The sequence below is a fragment of the Callorhinchus milii genome, unplaced genomic scaffold, assembly GCF_018977255.1.
Source record: "Callorhinchus milii isolate IMCB2004 unplaced genomic scaffold, IMCB_Cmil_1.0 Scaffold18, whole genome shotgun sequence".
In the NCBI taxonomy this organism is placed as follows: Eukaryota; Metazoa; Chordata; class Chondrichthyes; order Chimaeriformes; family Callorhinchidae; genus Callorhinchus; species Callorhinchus milii.
This window is the reverse complement of record NW_024704759.1, coordinates 3,281,976-3,302,856: the sequence shown is the minus strand read 5'-3', so window position 1 is coordinate 3,302,856 and position 20,881 is coordinate 3,281,976. Positions and strand designations below refer to the sequence as shown.

At 44.3% G+C, this 20,881-nt stretch overlaps 1 protein-coding gene across 2 annotated transcripts in view; it reads left to right on the top strand.

Moving 5' to 3' along the window:
- Positions 1 to 20,881, top strand: part of ptprt (protein tyrosine phosphatase receptor type T) — a 313,345-nt gene that overhangs the window by 272,466 nt on the left and 19,998 nt on the right. The window contains exons 17-19 of one of the 2 annotated variants that reach the window (XM_007884878.2): positions 1,950 to 1,985; positions 6,732 to 6,919; positions 17,378 to 17,465. In XM_007884878.2, coding sequence (XP_007883069.2) covers positions 1,950 to 1,985; positions 6,732 to 6,919; positions 17,378 to 17,465 — 312 coding nt within the window. The remainder of the gene's footprint in view (positions 1 to 1,949; positions 1,986 to 6,731; positions 6,920 to 17,377; positions 17,466 to 20,881) is intronic. The other variant, XM_042341838.1, reaches the window with a different exon arrangement.

Here is a 20,881-nt window from a genome sequence, read left to right as displayed (position 1 = left end):
TACGGCGGTTATCAAGCCATCTGAACATCAGAAATCATTTTGCAATTGTCCATGTAAATGTTCGAAGGTTGACAGATTTCATTACTTGGTGAATTGACTGCACAACACAAAGCCACACACAAAGGCACACTCTGCCAGTGAAAGATCACACTGTCATTGCTCTTTAGAAATATCTAGTCTAATCTTCAAAATTTTTGAATTTTTTTTTGCTACAACAATTCAGTAGCAGAAAAGATTGCAATCGGTGGGATGTAGTCTCTCTGCCACACAGTTTTCACTGAGGATTGAAACAGTTGCTCGTGGGAGCCAAGATGATTTAGCTGGTCATTACAGGGGCTGATTTTCAATGCTTGTGTCGTTTCTGCTCAGCTTCAATGTAAATCCTCCCATTTGATACAGAGCCTTTCTTTCGTCTCAAAGCGCTTTCACGGACTTTACTGTAAAGTGGAGTTTTGCGTGGACGTGAAGGACAAACATGAAGTGAACGATCGGTTTTATTGGGGGCAGGGTGTGGGGGGGTGGAGGGTTGTTTGTTGGCAAAGACACCAGGAGAAACTTCCCTCATAAGGCAGAAATGAAACGTCTGGGAAATCAAGAAACAACCTCTTGCTTGTATGTCTTCGAGTCCGCGGTTGCAGTATTGACCTGTCTCTTAACGTCTGTGTCTGTGATTGATGGTGACCAATAAGTCTTATTTTCTTTAACATTTGTTTCCGACCAGCTACCTCCTCCGCTTGTCCCTTGTCTGTCCAAAGCAAGACAATTCAGTGTAAATCTCTGCTCAATTTGTGTTACTGTCCAAACACTGGAGCCAGAGGACACGGCCTGCGATTGAACAGCGGGGAATAAATTCAAAACAAATCTGCGGAAACACTATTTCAGTGAGCAAGTAGTAAATATACGGAACAGTTTCACTGGGGGACGAGGTTGGGGTGGGGGGTGGGTGGTTGTTGGAGAAACTACCTTCGTAAGGCAGAAATGAAACGTCTGGGAAATCAAGCGTTGGTTTAAGATCAGTTTCACTCTCGGCCTTAAAACATAGCTCTGCGTTCAGCCGAACCTCAGCTAAGAGTGATGCATTGAACGTAACATTGGGCTTAATAAAAAGTGTTCACAGGCTAAGCATTGGTGAGTTTGTCAAATTTGAACGAATTTCTACAAACATGATTTGGATCGCTATCCACCAAAAATGGGATTGCACTCCAAGCAGAGCACTAAAGTTGCAAATGCGTTGCAATAATTCAATGGAGAGCGATCCTCTGTGCCTTTAATAGTCTCCCAGCCAGAGAGACATAAGCTGGGTAAGACAGGTGGAGTATTCGATAGGTTTATATGCAGTGAAGTCACGTCCCCCAACACAGCCAACACTTGCTTAAAGGAACATTCTCCACTGTTCACGTTACGAGCAAGTGTAAGTACTTCTGACCACAAAACAAAAAGCCACTCTGGGGCACTGTCAGAGCACGAGACATCAGAAGCGCAGAGTCTAACCTCCAGCAGAATTACCAGCGGAGATCAGATCAGCCCGGTCCAAAACTTGTGGCATGTTGCCTTGGTGTAAGGTAGTCGTGTTACAGAATCTAAGCTTTGACCAGTCTGAAATGCGGCGAGGGTGAGACAAGTTTCATACCCTCCACCCGTTTGATTTAAGGGCGCCTTCTCCTTCGCCCACGTTACGGTGGAGTTTTTTTTCACCAGAGTCGACTAAAGTTTGTACAATTTTTGAACTCAATCGCCTGTATCCCCGGGTTTCAATACCTTTCTCACGAGTACTCTTTCTTGAATTAGCAAGTTTAGAAATGAACTCGTTTCTCCCATTGTTTCACCAGGATTTTCTGCGACGCTGGTTAGAACAAAGCGATTTTATAACATTGGGAAATGATTAACTTTCTCTTTGTCTTTCCTCACCTTCTGCTAACCGTGTTCTCGGATGGATTTGGGAAGCACAGTGTCTCCCGAACCAGTTGAGCCCAGCACCATAATAGGTGAGAAACTATGGCTAAGTTATTCAATGCTTTTGAAAATACATTGCTGTTCAGCATCATTATAGGAACAGAGGGAATGCTTTCGTTTGGATATACGTGATATATATTTTTCTTGGCGGGGGTGGTTTCGTCAACCACACGGGCACTGGATGTTGGATTTGTAGGTTGGTTATAAATGCACAGTCACTACCATTTACAGTATATTCTGTGAAGCGGTTTGAGACGTCTCGAAGACGTGATAAGACACTGTATCAAATGCAAGGATCATTATTATGATTATTATTATTATAGATGAGAAAAGACCAAGGTCCACCCAATTCGCCTTCCACCATCCTGGCAGTCACATCGACATGTCATGTCCTGAACTACTCATACACTCTATCCCAGAATAATATTTTCTAAAAGAAATCTATCTAATTTCATTTGAAAGAATCAACACTTCCTGCTTCCCCATCTCCTCAGGGAGCCTGTTCCACAGATTTACCTATTATATAGTCCCACTTATAAAGTTCTTGCAAATTGGCTGCCTCGTTCGCTTACAAAATTCACAGTCACTACACTTTACAGTAAATCCTATCGAGTGCTTTGAGACATCCTCCTTACATGAAACGCGCTGTATCAAATACAAAGATTATTAGTACTAGTAGTATAAACCGTACATTTGATATAGTGCCTTGTCACGTCATTAAAACGTCTTGAAATGCTTTGCAGGGGAAGGGCCGGAGTGTAGTGACTGTATTTTGTAGGCGAGTAACCCTGAAAGCTGCAGTTGCAAAACGCTCGGAGGAGAACAAGCGGTCTCAAACCCTTGCTTGATACATCCAAATCTATGTAGAATTCGATTGCTTTTCCAGCCTTTTCCAAAGAACAGCCAAACAATAACTGACACAGCTGGGCGCAAAACTATTAGGTGTAATCATCTGGAGCAATGTCAGTGGGTGTGTAAAAGAGACTGAGATTTCATATCTTCGGGTCGGCACACAGCTCAGTTCCGTTCACTTGCCTCTACCCACAGGGGAAGGAGGAAGATTCGTGCCTCGTCCTTAAACTCTCAGGTGTGAAATGAAACTCGCAGAAGAAAGCGAGTGAGTTGACTAAGGAAACTTGCCTAAGGTTTCACTCCACACGGGAATTCAACCCAGAGCTTCTCACTTGCGAGGCAAGCATGCTAACCTCTATGCTACGGGAACTCCACATTAATTAGAGGGTATAGGAAGGGGGAGCGGGGGCATGAAAGAGCAGGGATTTGGAATTAGCATGGTTGGTTTCTTGAAAGAGTGACACCAAAAGAAGGGGGGAAAATGGGCTGAATGACCTCCAACTGGGTGGTACATTTCAGCGGCTCTTTGAAATGGCAAGGAACTCGCTCTGGGCTCTTCTGCAGTTTGACAACGCTCAGCGGTCGTATCAATGTCCACAGACAAGGGTAAAAACAAGAGTTTCCTCAGGCAACGCGTAAATAGTGATGTGCGACCAGGAAACGAAGCAGATTTAAATTAACCTCCATTTGCATCCGTTTAAAGGGCACATGTACAGAACAACAACAACAACATTATATTTGTAAAGCACCTTTCACGTCGGGAGGACGTCCCAAAGGCACTGGACAGTCAGTGTTTCGGACCCGAGCTGGGGGTCAGGATTGGGGAGGATGAAGGGCAGAAAGCAACTCTATTCCAATTCTATTACAGAGAAGCCATCAATTTATGAATGGTTGGCATCGGTGGTTAAGCTATTCAAATGTATTCGTTTACACACACCACACATAATGGGATTTTATAGTATAGAAGCTTCTTAATACTTTGCTGGAATCAATGTAATTGAATAATAAGTTTTCTATTTTCATATTAACCTGCTTTTAATGACAGCAATTCCACTCCACTCCCCCCCACCACCCACCACCACAACCCTGCACAATTCACTGCACATGCGAATTGATAAAGATTTTTATCAAACCAATTAGTAATGAATAACTGTTCATCTTTTCTAAGATCAAGACGTTTAAAAGCACACTGCGCCATCTCTTTGAAGGCAACACTCATGCCTTAAGACAATATGGTTCAGAAATTATACAGGGCAAATGCGAATCTGTCATTAATTTCTAACTATTACCATATGTATCAAAGAATTTTTTTTCTGGCATGTCATCTTATTCAACCATCCACTAGCCGAAAAAAGTCAGTCTTTATAGGGACATTCAGGAGAAGGACATTCAGCCCTTGGAGAGTTGAGACATTCAGCCCTTAATCAGATCATGGCTGATCTGTACCTCAACTAATTAGTCAGTTGATTAAGGCACTAAGGTTCGTTACTCAACACGTCTCTGTTTACCTAACAGTAAGTAGGAACCAAGGTTCCAAGCAGGAATCCCTCAAAAAACAATTTGGTCGCTCGGTCCACGACTGTTTGTGGAACGTTGCTAGGCACAATTGGCTGCTGGGTTTCGCCCACAAAACAGAGTCAATCCACTTATGACAAAAGGTCATAGACCTGAAACGTTAACTCATTTTCCTCTCTCAATGGATGCTGCCTGACCTGCTGCAGGTTCCCAGCACCTTATGTGTCTATACCACTTTACAATATATTCTGCTCAGCCCTTTGAGACGTCCCAATGACGTGACAAGGTGCTAAGTCAAATATAAAGATTATCATTATTAATGATAATTCCCTTCCTCTGCATGTGCTTTGCCCAATTTTTCAAAATACCTTCTTCCCCCATCCCATTCTCTGCCACCTGTCCTTCAACTGTTCCTCTTTCCATCCCACACTGGATAAAGATGGACTCCAAGCGATGCTTAGATCAGAAAATGCCTCGCGCAGGCTTGTGTCGGGATGCAACCGATGATTTATTCACTGTGATACCTTTTATTTCTGTGGCTGATCAATAGTGACTGCTCTGCGCGCTTCACAGTACATTTTGGCACCATTGAGTCCGATGCAGCATCAAGTAGCTTTTCTTTGCAATGAGTTATCGGAAACATCCCTTGTGAGACACGTTATTGCAAATGAAAAAAAAACACAGGTTATTGGATCTTTATTCGAGTCTACACATGACTTGTATTGTAAAGATAAGCCTTGTCTTATAGTGATACAATAATCATCCTTGCATTTCATACAGCGCCTTCTAACGTCGTTGAGACATCTCAAAGCTCTTCACAGGGTATACTGTGAAGTGGTGTATTTTGTGGGCAGGGTAATTTGCGTACAGCAATCTCTCCGCAAACAACCATGGACTGAGTAACCTATTTTGCCTTTGGTCTCAGCAAGTCCCTAAAATATCTATCTCGCATGCGTTCTTCTTTGCATTTAAATCTTGAGCCGGGTTGCTTGCCATGTGCTCGCACTGGTTTTGAAAGGCTGCCTGTCTGTCATTGAGAGGACCGTGGACCAGGTCTGGGTAATGAGTGAATTCGACTTCTCTCCCTTCTCCAGTTCTGATTACAACAGATCACGATCCTCGCGTTTGACACAGACCCCCTTATCACGTCCAGAGACGTCTCAGTGTAGGTGGCAGGATTTCACTGTTAAAAGCCGTAACTGTATTTCGTAGGCGAACACGACAACCGGTGTCTCACAAGCCGCCATGGAGTGAACGTCCAATTTTATCTGCGGGGGGATTGTTGGCCAGGACACCGGGAGAAACTCTTGTATTGTTTAACAGGACCAATAGATGATATACTTTTTGAAATTCTATTTAAGGAGGGAATGTTTTTTTCCTGTGCTTTTTTTTTTCTTCATTGTTCGTGTAGCATTTGAACTTGCAGTCTATTTGCGCACATGAAAGAGACACACCATGAAATTCGTGCCTTGACATCGCAGAGGGTCTAAAATATAGCCGTGAGCCCAATGCACTAGAACAATACAAAAGCACCAAGTAATGGCCAACTGTTCACATTCGCGCTAGTGTTGCCATAAATTTCCTTTAACTCTGTCAGCGTCTCATTGAGGGGATGATTGGATGAAATTATAATTTCTGCAGTGCCAGCCAATCGCCAATGGATTGATAGATATCTTCAGGAATATTTGAGATCACTTTAATAAGTAAAATAGTGACCTCCTGTGGCAGAGAGTGGGTTCTGCACTTAGTGTTTGCGAAACTTTCTGAGTTAGGGATACAATAATCATAATAATAATCCTTGCATTTGACATAGCGCCTCTTGAAGTTTTCGAGACGTCTCAAAGCGCTTCACAGAATATACTGTAAAGTGAATTGACTGTATGATTTGTGGGCGAAGACATAATAACACGGTAATAATAATCCTTGCATTTGATACAACGCCTCTCATGTCGGGAGGACGTCTCAAAGCGCTTCACAGGAATCACTGTAAAGTGTCGTGACTGCGTATTCTTTAGGCGAATCACACTCTCCGGCAAATGGTGCTTCCTGTGTGTTAACTTCGTAATTTAATTCAATCAGGAAAACTATTTTTTTGTCAGTTTATTCCTTTATCTCACCTTACATTTTCCTTTCTCCTTTTGTTGCTTAAGAGGAAAGATAATAGTTGACACCAGAAACTGGGGATGAATTTGGGGGGTGGAGGCATGAAGGGTGGGGCATAAAACAATTAAACTTGAATGATGGAGAACGATCTTCATCTGGTCTGCAACGTAGGAGGTTAGCCAAGGGAATTTCAATGTGTAGATGGCATAAGTGGAACTCCCAGGCAGGTTTGCACGCTCTGAGGTATGGTACTGAGAGGTTGGAGATTGCTTGTTATATTGGTTTCCTTTCTATTTCCCTGAACGTAGCCAGCAACCACGAGGATATCAATCAGCCAACGCGAGTGGTCCAGACTCACTCCTATAGGAACTGTGAGCCTGTTGAAATGTCCTATCAGACAGGACACCTTCAGCCCGCCATCAGAGTGGCAGACCTTCTGCAGCACATCACGCAGATGAAGTGTGGAAAGAGCTACGGATTTAAAGAGGAGTATGAGGTAAGGCTGAGTTTAATAATGTCACAACAACTCGCGTTTCTCCAGCGCCTTTGACGTCCCGAAAGCACTCGGCAAAGTCTGATTGATTTTGAACGAAAGTGGACGTAGCAGCTAATCTGCGCCAGCTCGATAAGGCGCTGCATCAAACGCAAGTGGTTGCTCGTCCTTCCCGGCTGTTTGTGGGACATCGCCGTGCGCATAACTGACTGTCACGTTCACCTGCAAAATACCAGGTCACTCCACTTTACAGCAAAATCCTGTTAAGCGCTTTGAGACGTCATCCCGACGTGAAAGGTGCCCAGACCAAATGTAAGGATTATTGTTCTAATTATCATTAGAACGATGTCTCGGAAATAACAAAATGCAGAGGGAGTTATTAATTGTAATTTTAAGCCTTCCTTCCTTCATTGCTTCCCACAAACATCCCCCCCTTAATTGGTCTTATTCTTTGAACGATTTTTGTTGAAACAACGGTCGCTCAAAGGTCCCATTGGAAAAATAAACTGAAGAGAGATTGTGAGGCTGTGCTGTGAGAGGGAGCTGGATTACAATCTGTATGAGAGAGAGTTACCCTCAGCGTTTTAGTGATTTTATCGTCGAGGTAGGATTAATTTCTCCCCCACCGCCCACAATGATAGCACCAGCACTTATTCAACCTGTGCGAAGTAGATAAGGCGAGAGTCAAAGTCACAGCCTGTGTACAGTGCAATAAATCTCTTTCTCATTCAATGACTGGGCGAAGGACTGAACAATACATTCAGATACCCTGAGGCAGCAGAACAAGAGGGCAGAGGTTTAGGGCGGCAAAGGAAAGGACAGAAACCAGGAAGTATTTCTTTTACCACAAGGGTGATTAATGACTGAAATGGGGTTACCGGGAAAGGTGTTTGAGGCCGGGATGCTGGAATCATTTTCTTTTGAAAAGCTCGATGCTGTGATGGTAAGCGCTACGAGACGCCACCCTGGGTGATGGCCGCTGCTGTTGTTGATGCTAGAGCAGGTTTTCTGGAAGGAGGAGATCAAATGGGCCAAAGGGTTTTCTGAATCCAAACCAATCTCCGCTCAACTAGCTCCAGCCTTCTGCATGACCCTCGCATCCTCCGTTCCGCCATTGGTGGCCACACGGTCACTCCAGACAACCGTGGTCTTCACTCCCTCTCTCCCCTCTTTCAAGGCCCGTCTCAAAACGTACATCTTTGACCACACTTTAGGTTATCTTTCCTCTCCTCAGCTCTGGTGCACGGTGCAGCATTCTCAAGCTTTGGGATGTGAAAGGGATTGTTGACTGTAAACTGGATTGGATTGGATTGTCTCTGTAAAAGTTCAGCCCACACACTAAATCTTTGAAAGATCAACAGCAAAGAGTATTAAGAGACAATGGACCATCCATTCCATTGGCCCTCAACAATTCTTGAAGGCTCCAATGTAGACGTCTCCAAATTGAAAGGCAGAAATTGTTTTTCACCGCTAAAAAAGGTTATTACACGTCCTATATAATGAAGATAATTGTATTATGTCAGGGAAATTGAACTGCAATTGATTGCTCAGATGCAATCGAGTTATGTAATAAAGGCTGGTTTCATTTTAAAACCATAATCCAGGACTGCTTGCAATTTTTCTTGGTGTCTTTTGCAAATTGGTAATCATCTTGTACACATCTGGCAGCGAGATTTTATCGTGATCTTTCACATTTTCACGATAGCACCACGCAAATGAGAGACTAAGCCAAGCTAGTCTATCTAAAAGCCAAAGTGCCATCCACTGTTGCTTAAGACATACCTCTTCGACCTCACGTACGGTCACCTCCCTCTCCCCCTCATGTGTAAAGTGAAGTGACTGTATGTTTTTTTTTGTGAGCAAAGCAATGTCTCAAAGCTTTCCGTGGGCGTTTGCTGACAAGCGTAGCGACTGTGAGCTTTGGCAAGGCGAATGGCGCTCCCATTCAGCAAGGTCACCAGCCGCTTGGTGAACGATCACGTTCTGTACAGCGCTCTGAGACTCTATCCTGCGTGAAGGCCACTATATCAAAGTCGCTTCTCTGTGTTGATTAAGACAAGCTTGCTTCTTCAGGCGCTACTTAAATGGGGCGCTGGTTGAGGAGGGTTGATATTGAACAGATCTTTTTGAGTAGCTCCCTGGAGGTGCCTTGGTACACACTGGACATTCTGGTCAAGGGGGTGGAGGTGGGGTGGGAGGTTGTGCGGGTGGGCGTGTGGGGAATGTGTGGGTTCCTGAATTACCTGAGGTTGGGGATAAGATTTCAGTGAACCGTCAGCAAGTACTGTCTGCATGTTTTATTGAACTGATCGGAGCTCATGTTTCTGAATCAGGCAATGAATCGGTCGTTTCTGAGCAGCTCTCTCTCCTCTGTGTTTTCACACAAGAACAATCTCCATCACGTATTTTGAGCAGTGGGTTCTGTCAGCGACCTTCCCTAGCAACAAAAGCTGTTGCCATGCAGCGGCTTAGGCTTGGACGGAGTCCTGGCTGAGTTCTTTGTTTTGCACTCGTTTTATATCAGCAAACGACCGACACAGATAAGGGTTTTACGGGTGGAATTTTTTCCGCAGTTAAAATCCTTGCACGTGTGGCAATAATAATAATAATTCTTGCATCACGTCTTAAGAGACTTCTCAAAGCGCTTCACGGAATATACTAATATTATTATTATAATACTGTAAAGTGAAGCAACTGTATGTTTCTGTGAGCAAAACAAGGTCTCAAAGCTTTCCGTAGGCGTTTGCTGACAAGTGTAGCGACTGTGAGGCGAATGGCGCTCCCATTCATGCGGACAGCAAAGTCACCAGCCGTTTGGTGAACGATCGATTAACCTGGAAGATTGCCAGCCGAGACATCCAGATTCTCTCCCAATACACATCGCCCCAGAGCCTGACATCAGGGCGAGTGACAGCTCAGATGAGCCAAACATCGTCCAGAGCTCACTCTCCCTGATGTGTGACACCCACGACAGCCAATTCCACCCTGATGTTTAAGCCCCAACAAAGTTTTTTAGTGCGCGTAGGTTTTATGCGCCAAGAGTGCCCCCCCCCGCCCCCAAACCACCCCCCACCACTCCCATTTTACCTGAAAATTGCCTTCCAGGGGTAATAATCCCTCAAAAAAAATTAAGAATGACAATAATTTGATCACTCGATCCACGACTGTTTGTAGGTCATTGCTGTGCGCAATTGGCTGCCAACAACTCAGTAGTGGTCTGTTTGGAATAACAACAACAACAACAACCACGACAAAATTACATTTGTATAGCGCCTTTCATGTCTGGAGGATGTCCCAAGGCGCTGAAAACAAGGAGTCAGCTGGGAGACAGCAGTGGAGTGATTGTGCCAATAATTGCCCTTTTTTTTGTTAAAAAGATGAAATGTGTCCTTTCACTGCATCGATCTCATACATTACGGTGTCTCCTCAAACACAAAAGCAAATAACTCTACACTCTCTGAAAGAGACCCATCATCCAGTCGTAGCACATGATTTTAGCTCCTTATCTCCCCACTCCCGACCTTATTCATTGTGATGTTTACAGGCAGCTAACTAAAAGCATCCATTATATCATTCAGAGCCACTGATTCCCAGTGTACAGTGGTAACTGCGATGCTTGTTTTTTTTTGTTCAGAATACAAGCGGGAAGCGAATCAATCCTCTGTGCCTCTCCGCCCCCCCACCCCGACATCAAACTGTTTTGTTCCTGGCAATTAATTTGAAGAACAGGAACTCAAATAGGGTTTATTACAGTGGTGAATGCTGTCTGGGAGAAGAATGAATTTCAGTTAAAAACGTGCTACTCTGCCTCAGGCTATGGCCAGCGCCTTGGGATGGCCTCCTGACATGAAAGGCGCTATACAAATGTAATTTGTTGTTGCTGTTTATGCGGTGTTTCATTGCCTGTCCCCCCAGTTTCTCAGAGACTGCGGTGGTGATATAACCTCTTTGCACCGCCACAGTGCTCAATAATAATAATCCTTGCATTTGATATAGCGCCTTATCACTTCATTGAGAAGTCTCCAAGTGCTTCATAGAATATAAAACAAAAATGAATTGACTATATGTTTTGTGGACCAAATGCAGCAGCCAATTGCGCAAAGCATCGTCCCACAAACAGTCGTGGATTGAGCAAGCAAATTTTTATTTTTTATTTTGAAGGGATTATTAGTCCCGGAAAGGTGATCCGCCGATCGACTAACAACCGGGTTCCTATTACTGCTAAGTAAACAGAGGCGTGTGGAGTAAGGAAACTTGCCCAACGTTTTGCCCTGCCAGGAATCGAACCCCCGGATCCTCTTGCTTGCGAGGCAAGTGCTCTAACCAATATGCTACTTGCACCAAAGCAACTCTTGCGATGCAGTTCGCTGCTATTTATTGCTAAAAGATTGAGAGCACAACCCCCTCCCTCCCTTCCCCACCTACTTTGATCTCATGGATGTTCTAGCACCGTGCTGGGGGGAGCACTGTACTGTCAGAGGTGTCGTCTTTTGGATGAATAATAACAATCCTTGCATTTTAATAGACCTCCATTTCATGTCTTCGAGGCGTCTCAAAGCGCTTCACAAGCAATACTGTAACGCGAATTAATCGTTAAATTGCGCTCCCGTCTATGCTCTGTCCAGGTAGAGATCCTGTGATGCTATTCGAAAAGAGAAGAGAATTTGTAACGGTGTCCCAGCCAACAATCTCCACAAATAAAATGAAGCATTCACGTCATGGCGGTTAAGGGGACGTTGCTGTGCGCAAGTTGATTGCAGTGTTCGCCTGCAAAATACACAGTCACTACACTTAACAGTAAATCCACTTGAGACGTGTTTGACATTAAAGAGCCATATCAAGTGCAAAGACTGTTAGAATCAATAGATCCCTTAACCATTTTGATTTCTCTATTTAGGTCAATTTCAGTAAACCGTCCAATAGATTTAACTATGCAAGATAAAATATTCAGTATCTCATTACCAGACCTCGATCTTCCCATAAAACCCATGTATGGCATTATTAACTATCAATTTCTGCATCATTAATCCACACTGAGTTTAAATCAGTTTCAAAACTGCTGCTTTGAGGGCAGGAAAAATGTGAACTAAATGAAAGAATGTAGTATATTCGTTACGTAATACACACCGTGCCTGCCAACATAAATGTTTCATTTATTAGCTCTCTCTGAGGATGTAATCCAGCCTGGCGCAGTGATAGAACTCTCGCTTCTGAGTCGGAGGTTGGGGGTTCAAGCCCTCACATTGGGTCGTATTAAAGCACTTCACAGGATTTTCTGCAAAGTGTAATGACTGTTTTTTGGGGAACAGATTGGCTTTTCGGGCGTAATAAACCCTTCAAATAAAGTAATAATCTGGTCACTCAATCCACAAATGCAAGGATTATTGTTGTTACAGTAGAATACCAAATCACATTTGTATAGCGCCTTTCACGTCAGGAGGACGTTCCAAGACCCTGGACAGTCAGAGATTTCACCCGAGCATGGGGTGGGTTGGGATCAGGGAGGATGGAAGGCAGAGAGGGTAGGAGGGTAGTATTATTATTATTATTATAGCCAATTTGCACACAGCACTGGCCTGACAAACAAAAGAGAAGGGTGTCCTGGCCAACAATACCCTCCAGATAAAAATTGGTTATTCACTTCACGGCTATTTGTGGGATGCAGCTGTGCGCAGATTGGCTGCCGGGTTCGCCTACAAAATACATAGTCACTACACGTTACAATAAAACCGTGCAAAGCGCTTTGAGACTTTTTGAAAACCTGACAGGAGAAAAACAAGGGTCTTCTGCCCTTTATTTTACATTTAAGGCTCCAGCCTGCTCCACGTTCCCCCACCCGGCGGTCAGGCCTTCAGTCTCTCTGCCCCCCACCCTCTGGAACTCCATCCCACAGTGCCTTCGCCTCGCCCCCTTCCTTGCTTACTTCAAGGCACACCTCAAGACCCTCTTCTTCGCCCATGCCTTCGGCCACCCACTCTGCCCTCCACCCTCCCTGATCCCAACCCACCCACCCGCTTGGGTCCTAATCCCTGACTGTTCAGCGCCTCGGAACATCCTCCCCATGTGAAAGGAGCGTTGCAAATGTAATGTTGTATTGTTTTGTACAGAAAAATATCCACCCCTTCTGGTCCCCCTCCCCTCCCCCTCTATTCCCTTCTCCCTCATGCAAACGCCTCTGAATTTAGAACCAGCCCAACTCCGCACAGCGTGCTGCATGGTCAGATTGTGTAACGATGTAATCCTTCCAATATTTACTGTGTTTAAGAAAAAAAATCTGAGCTTTTAACACATCCTCATCCTAATTCCTCAATTTGAAGAGGTTCTGTGATTAATGTGCGCTAATTATGCCCTCATTTATACTGACAAGAAAGCATATTTCTGTAATTGCCTTCTTCAGATCTTGTCAGTGAACGAAGGGGTCTTAAAATTAAACGGAACACATTAGTGCCTTGATGTTGGACGAGGTCTATATTTCCCCAGTTTGGAGCACGACTGTGTGACATGCAAATAACTTAAAAGGCGTATTATTAAAGTTGTCCATTCCCCAGAGATGAGCTTTAGCTGTCCTGCGAGCGTTAATGATATTCATGTTATTCAGCTCCTTTGTAATCTTGACACTCGCACCATGAAGATACGAAACTTTGCATGAGAAGCGTTCCTGATGCCTTATAGCTTGTTGGCATTGCGATTCAGACACCTAACAGCACAACTGGGCAAGAGCCGAAGCTTCGGGACCCCAGAGTGTCCCCCAAATGGCTGTGGAAATACTGGATCCCTTCACATCTTCAAGGCTGAGGTGGATGGATATTTATTAGGTCAAGAGATCAAGCGATATGGGGCAAGGGCGGGTAATTGGAGTTGAGGTACAGATCAGCAATGATCTTATAGCATGGCAGAACAGGCTTGAGGGGCTGATTGGCCTCCTCCTGCTTCTATGTTTCTAATCCTTGTGGTTTCAATACTTGTTAGTCATTTTGCATTGTGTTCCACAAGGTTGGCTCAGTTAATAGCACCCAACATTGCGCTGAGGTGTCAAGCTTGTTTCAGAGATCTTGTGACCTACAATTTTCCAACTTCCAGAACCGGGTTAACTGGTGGAGTCAGAAGATTGTGGGTTGAAGCTCCACACTGGAACTTGGAACTCACATAGTCAAAGATGACTCCTAGCCATTCTAAGTTGGTGCTGTGCGCAACTTGGCTGCCGTGTTTGCCCACAAAACACTCTACAGTATATCCTGTGAAGCATTTTGAGACATCCTCTTGATGTGAATGCCACTATATATACCAAATGCAAGGATTACTATTTTTATTTAACTCACTAGAGCAGCTTGCCATTAGGAGTTCTGTCCAGCTAAGACCATGTTTCTCCCCACCCACCCCCTATGACCTCTTCCCCCCCAACCTCTCCCTCAGCCAAGCATTTGGAGTCCTGTAGCTCAGTGGTTAGAGCACTCGCTTTGCAAGCAAGAGACCTGAGTTCAATTCCAGACAGAGGGCGAAATCTTGGGCAAGTTTCCTTACTCCACACAGAGCCTAATAATAATCCCTCCAAAACCAAAACAATAATAAATTGGTCATTTTCAATCCACGACTGTTTGCAGGACACTGCTGTGCGCAATTGGCTGCCGCGTTCGCCCACAAATATACAGTCAATTCACTTTACAGTGTGTTCTGTGAAGCGCTTTGGGATGTCCTCCCGATGTGAAAAGCGCTATATCGAATGCAAGGATTATTATTATTATAATCTCCCGTACAGCTTATCCGATGGTTTTCTGTGCTGGGTTGGCAATACCGAGACACTTTCTGTTTGGAAAGACACAACGATGTATGAACATTGTTGGTGCTATCAGGATGCATGACAGTGTACAAATGTGAGTCTGATGCAGTGCTGTGTTATCAAAGCAAGAAAACTAACCAGGGACTGGGTGATTGATACAGCTGCCAATCTACCTTCTATTTGTACTGTCTGCATAATCTGAATCTGTTTCCAGCATGAACTCAGGTTCCCGCAGGGTCCAGCTGAATGCAGCGGGCAGTGTCTAACAGAGCATTTGAAATAACAGCACATGAGGAGGTGATCCAACACATCAGAGCATGCCCTCAGAACTCCAGTGCAAACAGATAGATTAGACAGGTGCTAATACTGCAGCTACGACACTGCACTGGTGCCGAGGGCAATGAATTAGCTTAAAATGGCCAATTTCAGGACAGACAACTCCTCCCTTTCCTCCTTCAAGGCCGGTCTCAAGACCTTTCTCTTTGACCGTGCCTTCAGCTCCCCTCTCGACTCTCTACCCCCTCCTCGCTCCCTCCCTTCCCTCCCCTCACCATTTCCCCCCTGCTCGGGTCCTGACCCAACTGTACAGCGCCTTGGGACGTCCTCCCGACGTGAAAGGTGCTCTATAAATGGAATCTTGTTGTTGTTGTAAGGAAACTTGCCCTATGTTTTGCCCTGCTGGGAATCGAGCCCAGGTCTCTCGCTTGCGAGGCGAGGGCTCTAACCACTGAGCTACTGGACTCCATAATCAACTTGACTATGTCATTGGACATTTGTGTGTCCATGAAAGAAAAAAGAAAGATAGGGAGAGAAAGCGAGAGAGAGAGAGAGAGAGAGAGAAAAAGAGAAACAGAGAGAATGAGCTGTCGCTGGGGTGTGTGTCGAGGAGTGTTCCTCAATAAATTAAAGGAAATTTTCTAGAAGTTCTCCAACGGTAAAAGTCTTGAGTTTTTAGGATGTAAAACATCATTGTTAGATGCAAAGCCTTTTGATTTGTGTTTTTGTGCGACATTAAAGCTCCGTCTCCCAAAAATACAACACGCTCGCTCCGTGCTGGAAGAAATTGCCGGATAATTTTTTGTGTGTGTGGAGTTTTGGTCGTCATGGAGACGTTACAGTGGAGCTTCTCTGCATTGCTTCCTTTCCTTTCAACCTGCGTCAACACAGGCCTCTCGTTCGCTCGCTCAATCCAGTCGCTCGGCCCGTTGTCCATAAACGACCCCTGATTCACACAGAAAGTCTTCTCACTTAATCTGGAAGTCGTGTAAAATACTTCACAATTCCCCCACTTTATTATTTTCTTCGGGGGTTGGAATGAGGCACTTTGGTGCTTTCTCCTGACGTAAAAGGCGCTTTACAAATGTAATTTGTTGTTGTCTTGAGGGAGCAATTGATTAGATCTTTCCTCCTCCCCACCCCCCTCACATGAATTTAATGACTCCCCCCCCACCCCCAACCACACCCCCAGTCATCTGTGTGAAACACTACATCTTCCCGACGTGAAAGGTGTTGTACGAATACAGAATTGCTATTGTTTTTCTCTTTCCCAAACCAGCGCTTGAACAAAAATAAAAGCTTTTATATTTGTTCAGGAGAATTCACCACAAGTTGCTCAGACTCTTTTACATATTTAATACAGACTGTGATCTCCGCAAGTAAATATCGCAAGTGAAGATACACAACCACTTCAAATATTTGAGTTATATTATTCATAATTCTGTGGGGGAAAAAAAAACCTCTGGGTATTTACCCATGTCTGAAGTCTGTGATGACACCCGGCTGTCAGTTCTCTGACATATGCCAGTGTTTATTCATTCCATTTCCAAATTCCCTTGCCTTATTCATGCATAAATTTAATAGGTGCTTTCTGCAGGAGTACATCTTAATTTTAATGGCTGACCTGCATTCACCTCACTTGTTTTAACTGAATAATGGTATTCCTGCTTCATTGACTTAGACCAATACTGAAAATCTTTCTCCGTCAAATATTTTTCGAACAGGGATATTTTCAGATTTCCGAAAGCCTATCTCTTCGAGCGCACCCATGGTGACTTCCCCCATTCTCCCCTCGCCCCCTCTCCCTTCCCCCTTCTCCCCCTCTTCCTTCCCTTCTCCTTTCTACCATCCCCCATCCTCTTCTAACTATTTGATAATAATTATTGTATAATTGTTCTAATTATTTGATAAGGCGCTATATCAAATGCAAGGATTATTATTACTGTTATTATTCTCCCTTGCTCAACACTCAAACCGGTCTTTGAACAGTGTTCCAAACCATTGTGTTACATGAAGGCCAATAATAATATTCATAATAATCCTTGCATTTGATATAGCACTTCATCACGTTGTTGAGAAGTCTCAAAGCACTTCACAGAATATATGTTGTGGGCGAAACACGACAGCCAATTGCGCACAGCAGCGTCCCACAAATAGTCGTGGATTGAGTGATTATTATTAGTTGTATCTCAAAGAGCTCCCTCTCAAGTCTGTTGAGTAAAAATTGGGCTGCCTCATTCATCTACACAATACACGGTCACTACGCTTTACAGTAAAATTCTGCGGAGCATTTTGAGGTGTCCTCCCGATGCGAAAGGCGCTGTATTGAACACACAAATGCTCATTATAATTATTATTATGATGATGATGATACGGTAAGCAAAGTAACATTATCCTCTGTTTTGCAGAGCTTGCCAGAAGGACAGTCGGCGGCTTGGGACACTGCCAAGAAAGAGGAAAACCGCTGTAAGAACAGATATGGAAATATCATTGCTTGTAAGTGTGAGCTGCAGCGAGTGGATGAATGTTATAAATACACAGTCAATAACCCAGTCCCGATGAACTGATAAAAACAAGCTGCTGACGCCAAACTCAATAGGGTTTCTAAAAGGCTCTTGATTATAAGATGTTCCCAGGCGTCTTTCTGGAAAATGAATTCATTTTCCTCCCCACTCCACCCCACTCCCTCCCAGAAAAAAATCAATGAGAACCAGAGTCAGCACATTTTAACGTGTTTTGTAACAAGAGTCAATAATGCTAATCCTTCCCATTGTGAAGGGTCTGCAGTAAATAACGGACCTTTATTATGTCAGGCTACGCTACCATGGTAGCTATCTTTCAGCCACTCCTACAGTCCTTCACTGTCTGTCTCTGTTGAGTTCATCTTTTTTCTGAGTGTTCTGATATTCTCTGATGCTGGTTTGTGAAGAAGTTTGCCCACTACATTGTGCGTGAGCACACGTGTTCTCCCTCTTTCTCTCACACAAACAGACATGCACATGCGTACATTCGCGCATACATACACAGACGCACACACGCGCACTTACAGTACACGCACGCATACGTATGCAGTCATACGCACATGCACATACACCACTTAACACATATGCAGACACACACAGGCACACACACACATACACACGCACGCACACACATGCGCAGACACCATGGACACACACACACACGCGCGCGTGCGAAATAACAGAAATCAGAACTTACTTCATTTCCACGACTCTCCCTTGAAGGCTGCTATACACTTTGTAATATGAGAATAAATGATATAACAATCCTTGCGATTTCTTTCATATAGCGCCTTGTCAACACCGCCGAGACGTCTCAAAGCGTTTGACAGGACCGTTGCCGTGATGTGTAGTGACTGTGTATTTGTAGGCGAATTTCACTGCTTGTGTTTAGCATCCCCAGTGCCCCTGGTTTCCGGGCTGTGTATTTTAAATGCATGCTGCAACGGAGCAAGTCTTTGCCATGCGTCAGACGCATCTGAAGTGATGTGTGAATAATTTATAACTAAGTGCATGAAGTGGGTTGAAGCGTGCTGCAATAAAGCTGAAATTTAGAAATGGATTGGTGCTGTGATTGCCGATAATTTCCTTTGACCTTTTTTTTGTATGTATAATTCATTCATACATTCATTCATTCGGGGGTCGTAAATCAACACAGATGTACTCCAGGGTCTTATTATGTGCATTGGAAGAAATGGTTAAAAAATAATTTGCAATGATATATTACCGTGCTCTTTCCCACTGATGGAATGTTACCATTGACTTCCCTCTTAAGTACTCTGATGATTAGTTTGGATGAGGAAGGCCCTTTGGCCCATCCGATCTTTTCCTTCCAGAACAACCACCCTACCATCACCCCCCGTCACAGCATCGAGCTGCTTGTGAAATGAGTCCCAGTGACACAACCCTTTGGAACGGAAGAGGTTAAAATCCTTCGCTGTCTTGTTCCGACGGTTAAATCATCCACCAGGAGCCCAGGTGGTGCGTTTTGAGTCCAGTTAGTGATTTCTAATTACTCGGGTTGACATGCGTCCACGCAGTGTTCATAACAAGTAGGGAAATGTGTCACGGGCATGAATTGGGCTTGTCAACACTGAACTGCCAGAAAAGAAAGTGGCACCAGTCAAGCTGAGTTTCCTGACAGCTGCCTCTCATCTCCTCTTCTTTCCTGCTCTCCACTCCTTTCCCCTCTCCACTCCTCAACGCAATTTGAGTCTCTCAAGTAGGTTTGAGTGCTTTACATACCACGGCCCTCTTTCTGTGCGTTTTGGTCTAATTCTCTCCCACGCGTTAATCCAATAAATTAACCTACACAGTTTAGTGTTTTAAGGTGTTTTCGCCGTGACTTGTTTAACCGTTTCTCCGATGACAGATTGCATGCACCATCTGAAGCCAACCTGCGGCCATCACTGAGTAAGTGAGCAATGGATGTTCGGAGACTCGGGTAATTTAGTTTTTCCCTTAACACATTAATGTAGAATTCTCGGTCATTACCTATGCTGGAGAAAAACCTAAACTGTTGGGAATTATGCTAATTAACGAACTGCATCTATAGGGGACCTGCTAATGAAGCTAATCGGTTCATTGACTGCACAGAGACAAAAATTAACACAAAATCAGTCTAATTTCAGTCAGTGCTGAATTCACCTCTTTCAGGTAATGAAACATTGCGAAATTCCAATAGATAGTCATTGATGTGTCTATTACTGTTCACCTGGTGTGCAAAGCATTATGTGTTTCGCACCCATTTGTGGTGCTGGGATCTGCGTGGAGACAGAACCAAAGGCTACGGCAAGAGACTTATGGGCAAAACCATTTTTAACGCAATCGGCAATTATCGGCCAGGACATCCCCGGGAGAGAAATGTCTCGCCATGTGATATAACGAGCACGTCACAAATCATTAGCACATCCCACACCTCATTTGCACCCCACGGTAAGTGACTTGTGCATTCGCTGAACACGTCTGATCCCAATGAACATATACGATTCTCATGTGAGTGGGGGCATGCGGGGGGTGGGTGGGGTGGGAGGGCGCGGAGAATTGGGTGCGTTCTCTGTGCCTTTCTCTTTGAATTGCTGTGCGCAATTGGCTGCTGTGTTTCGTCCACAAAATGGATTGGCGGATTGCTTTCCGGGGGGGGGGGGGTGGGGCAATAGTCCCTTCCAAAAAAAAATAATAATTTGGTCACTCAAACTATGACTGTTTGTGGGACCCTGCTGTACGCAATTGGCTGCCGTGTTTTGTCCACAAAATACACAGTCAGTTCACTTTACAGTGTTTCCCGTGAAGCGCCTTGAGATGTCTCGAAGACATGATAAGACGCTGTATCAAATGCAAGGATTATTATCATTAATACTAATTCTGGTACCAACAATCTTGCCGGGTGTCAGTTCAGGAGTGTGACCCTTTTGTTTCCATCGCTGGGTTTTAAAACATTCTGAATAAATCAATTAATGGCGCTTTATTCTCTTCTCGCTGTTTTGCTGACCTTTGGCAGGATCGTGTGAGTTACATCGGTAATTTGCCTGTGGTAATCTTTGGGGAATTCACAGCTTTCAAAGCGATCAGCACTGAGGTCTCGCATAAAAATAAAAGTGGCCTTCTGTGTCGTTTGACTGAAGCTGTTCAATAATAAGTAAAAACTAAGAGACATTACCCCAACCCAAGGCTTAAAAAAATCATTATCTTAAATGCTACAGCATTGACAGGCACTGTTGCATTTGCTCAAAGTAGGAAACGTGGAACAAATCTGACTCGGACGGATAAAATAAAATTGCTCGCCCCCTTCACGGCTGTTCGAGGGCCTTTGCTGCGTGCAAATTGGCTGCCGGGTTCGCCTGTAAAATGTAGACAGTCACTCCGCTTTACAGTCAAATCCTGTGAAGCGCT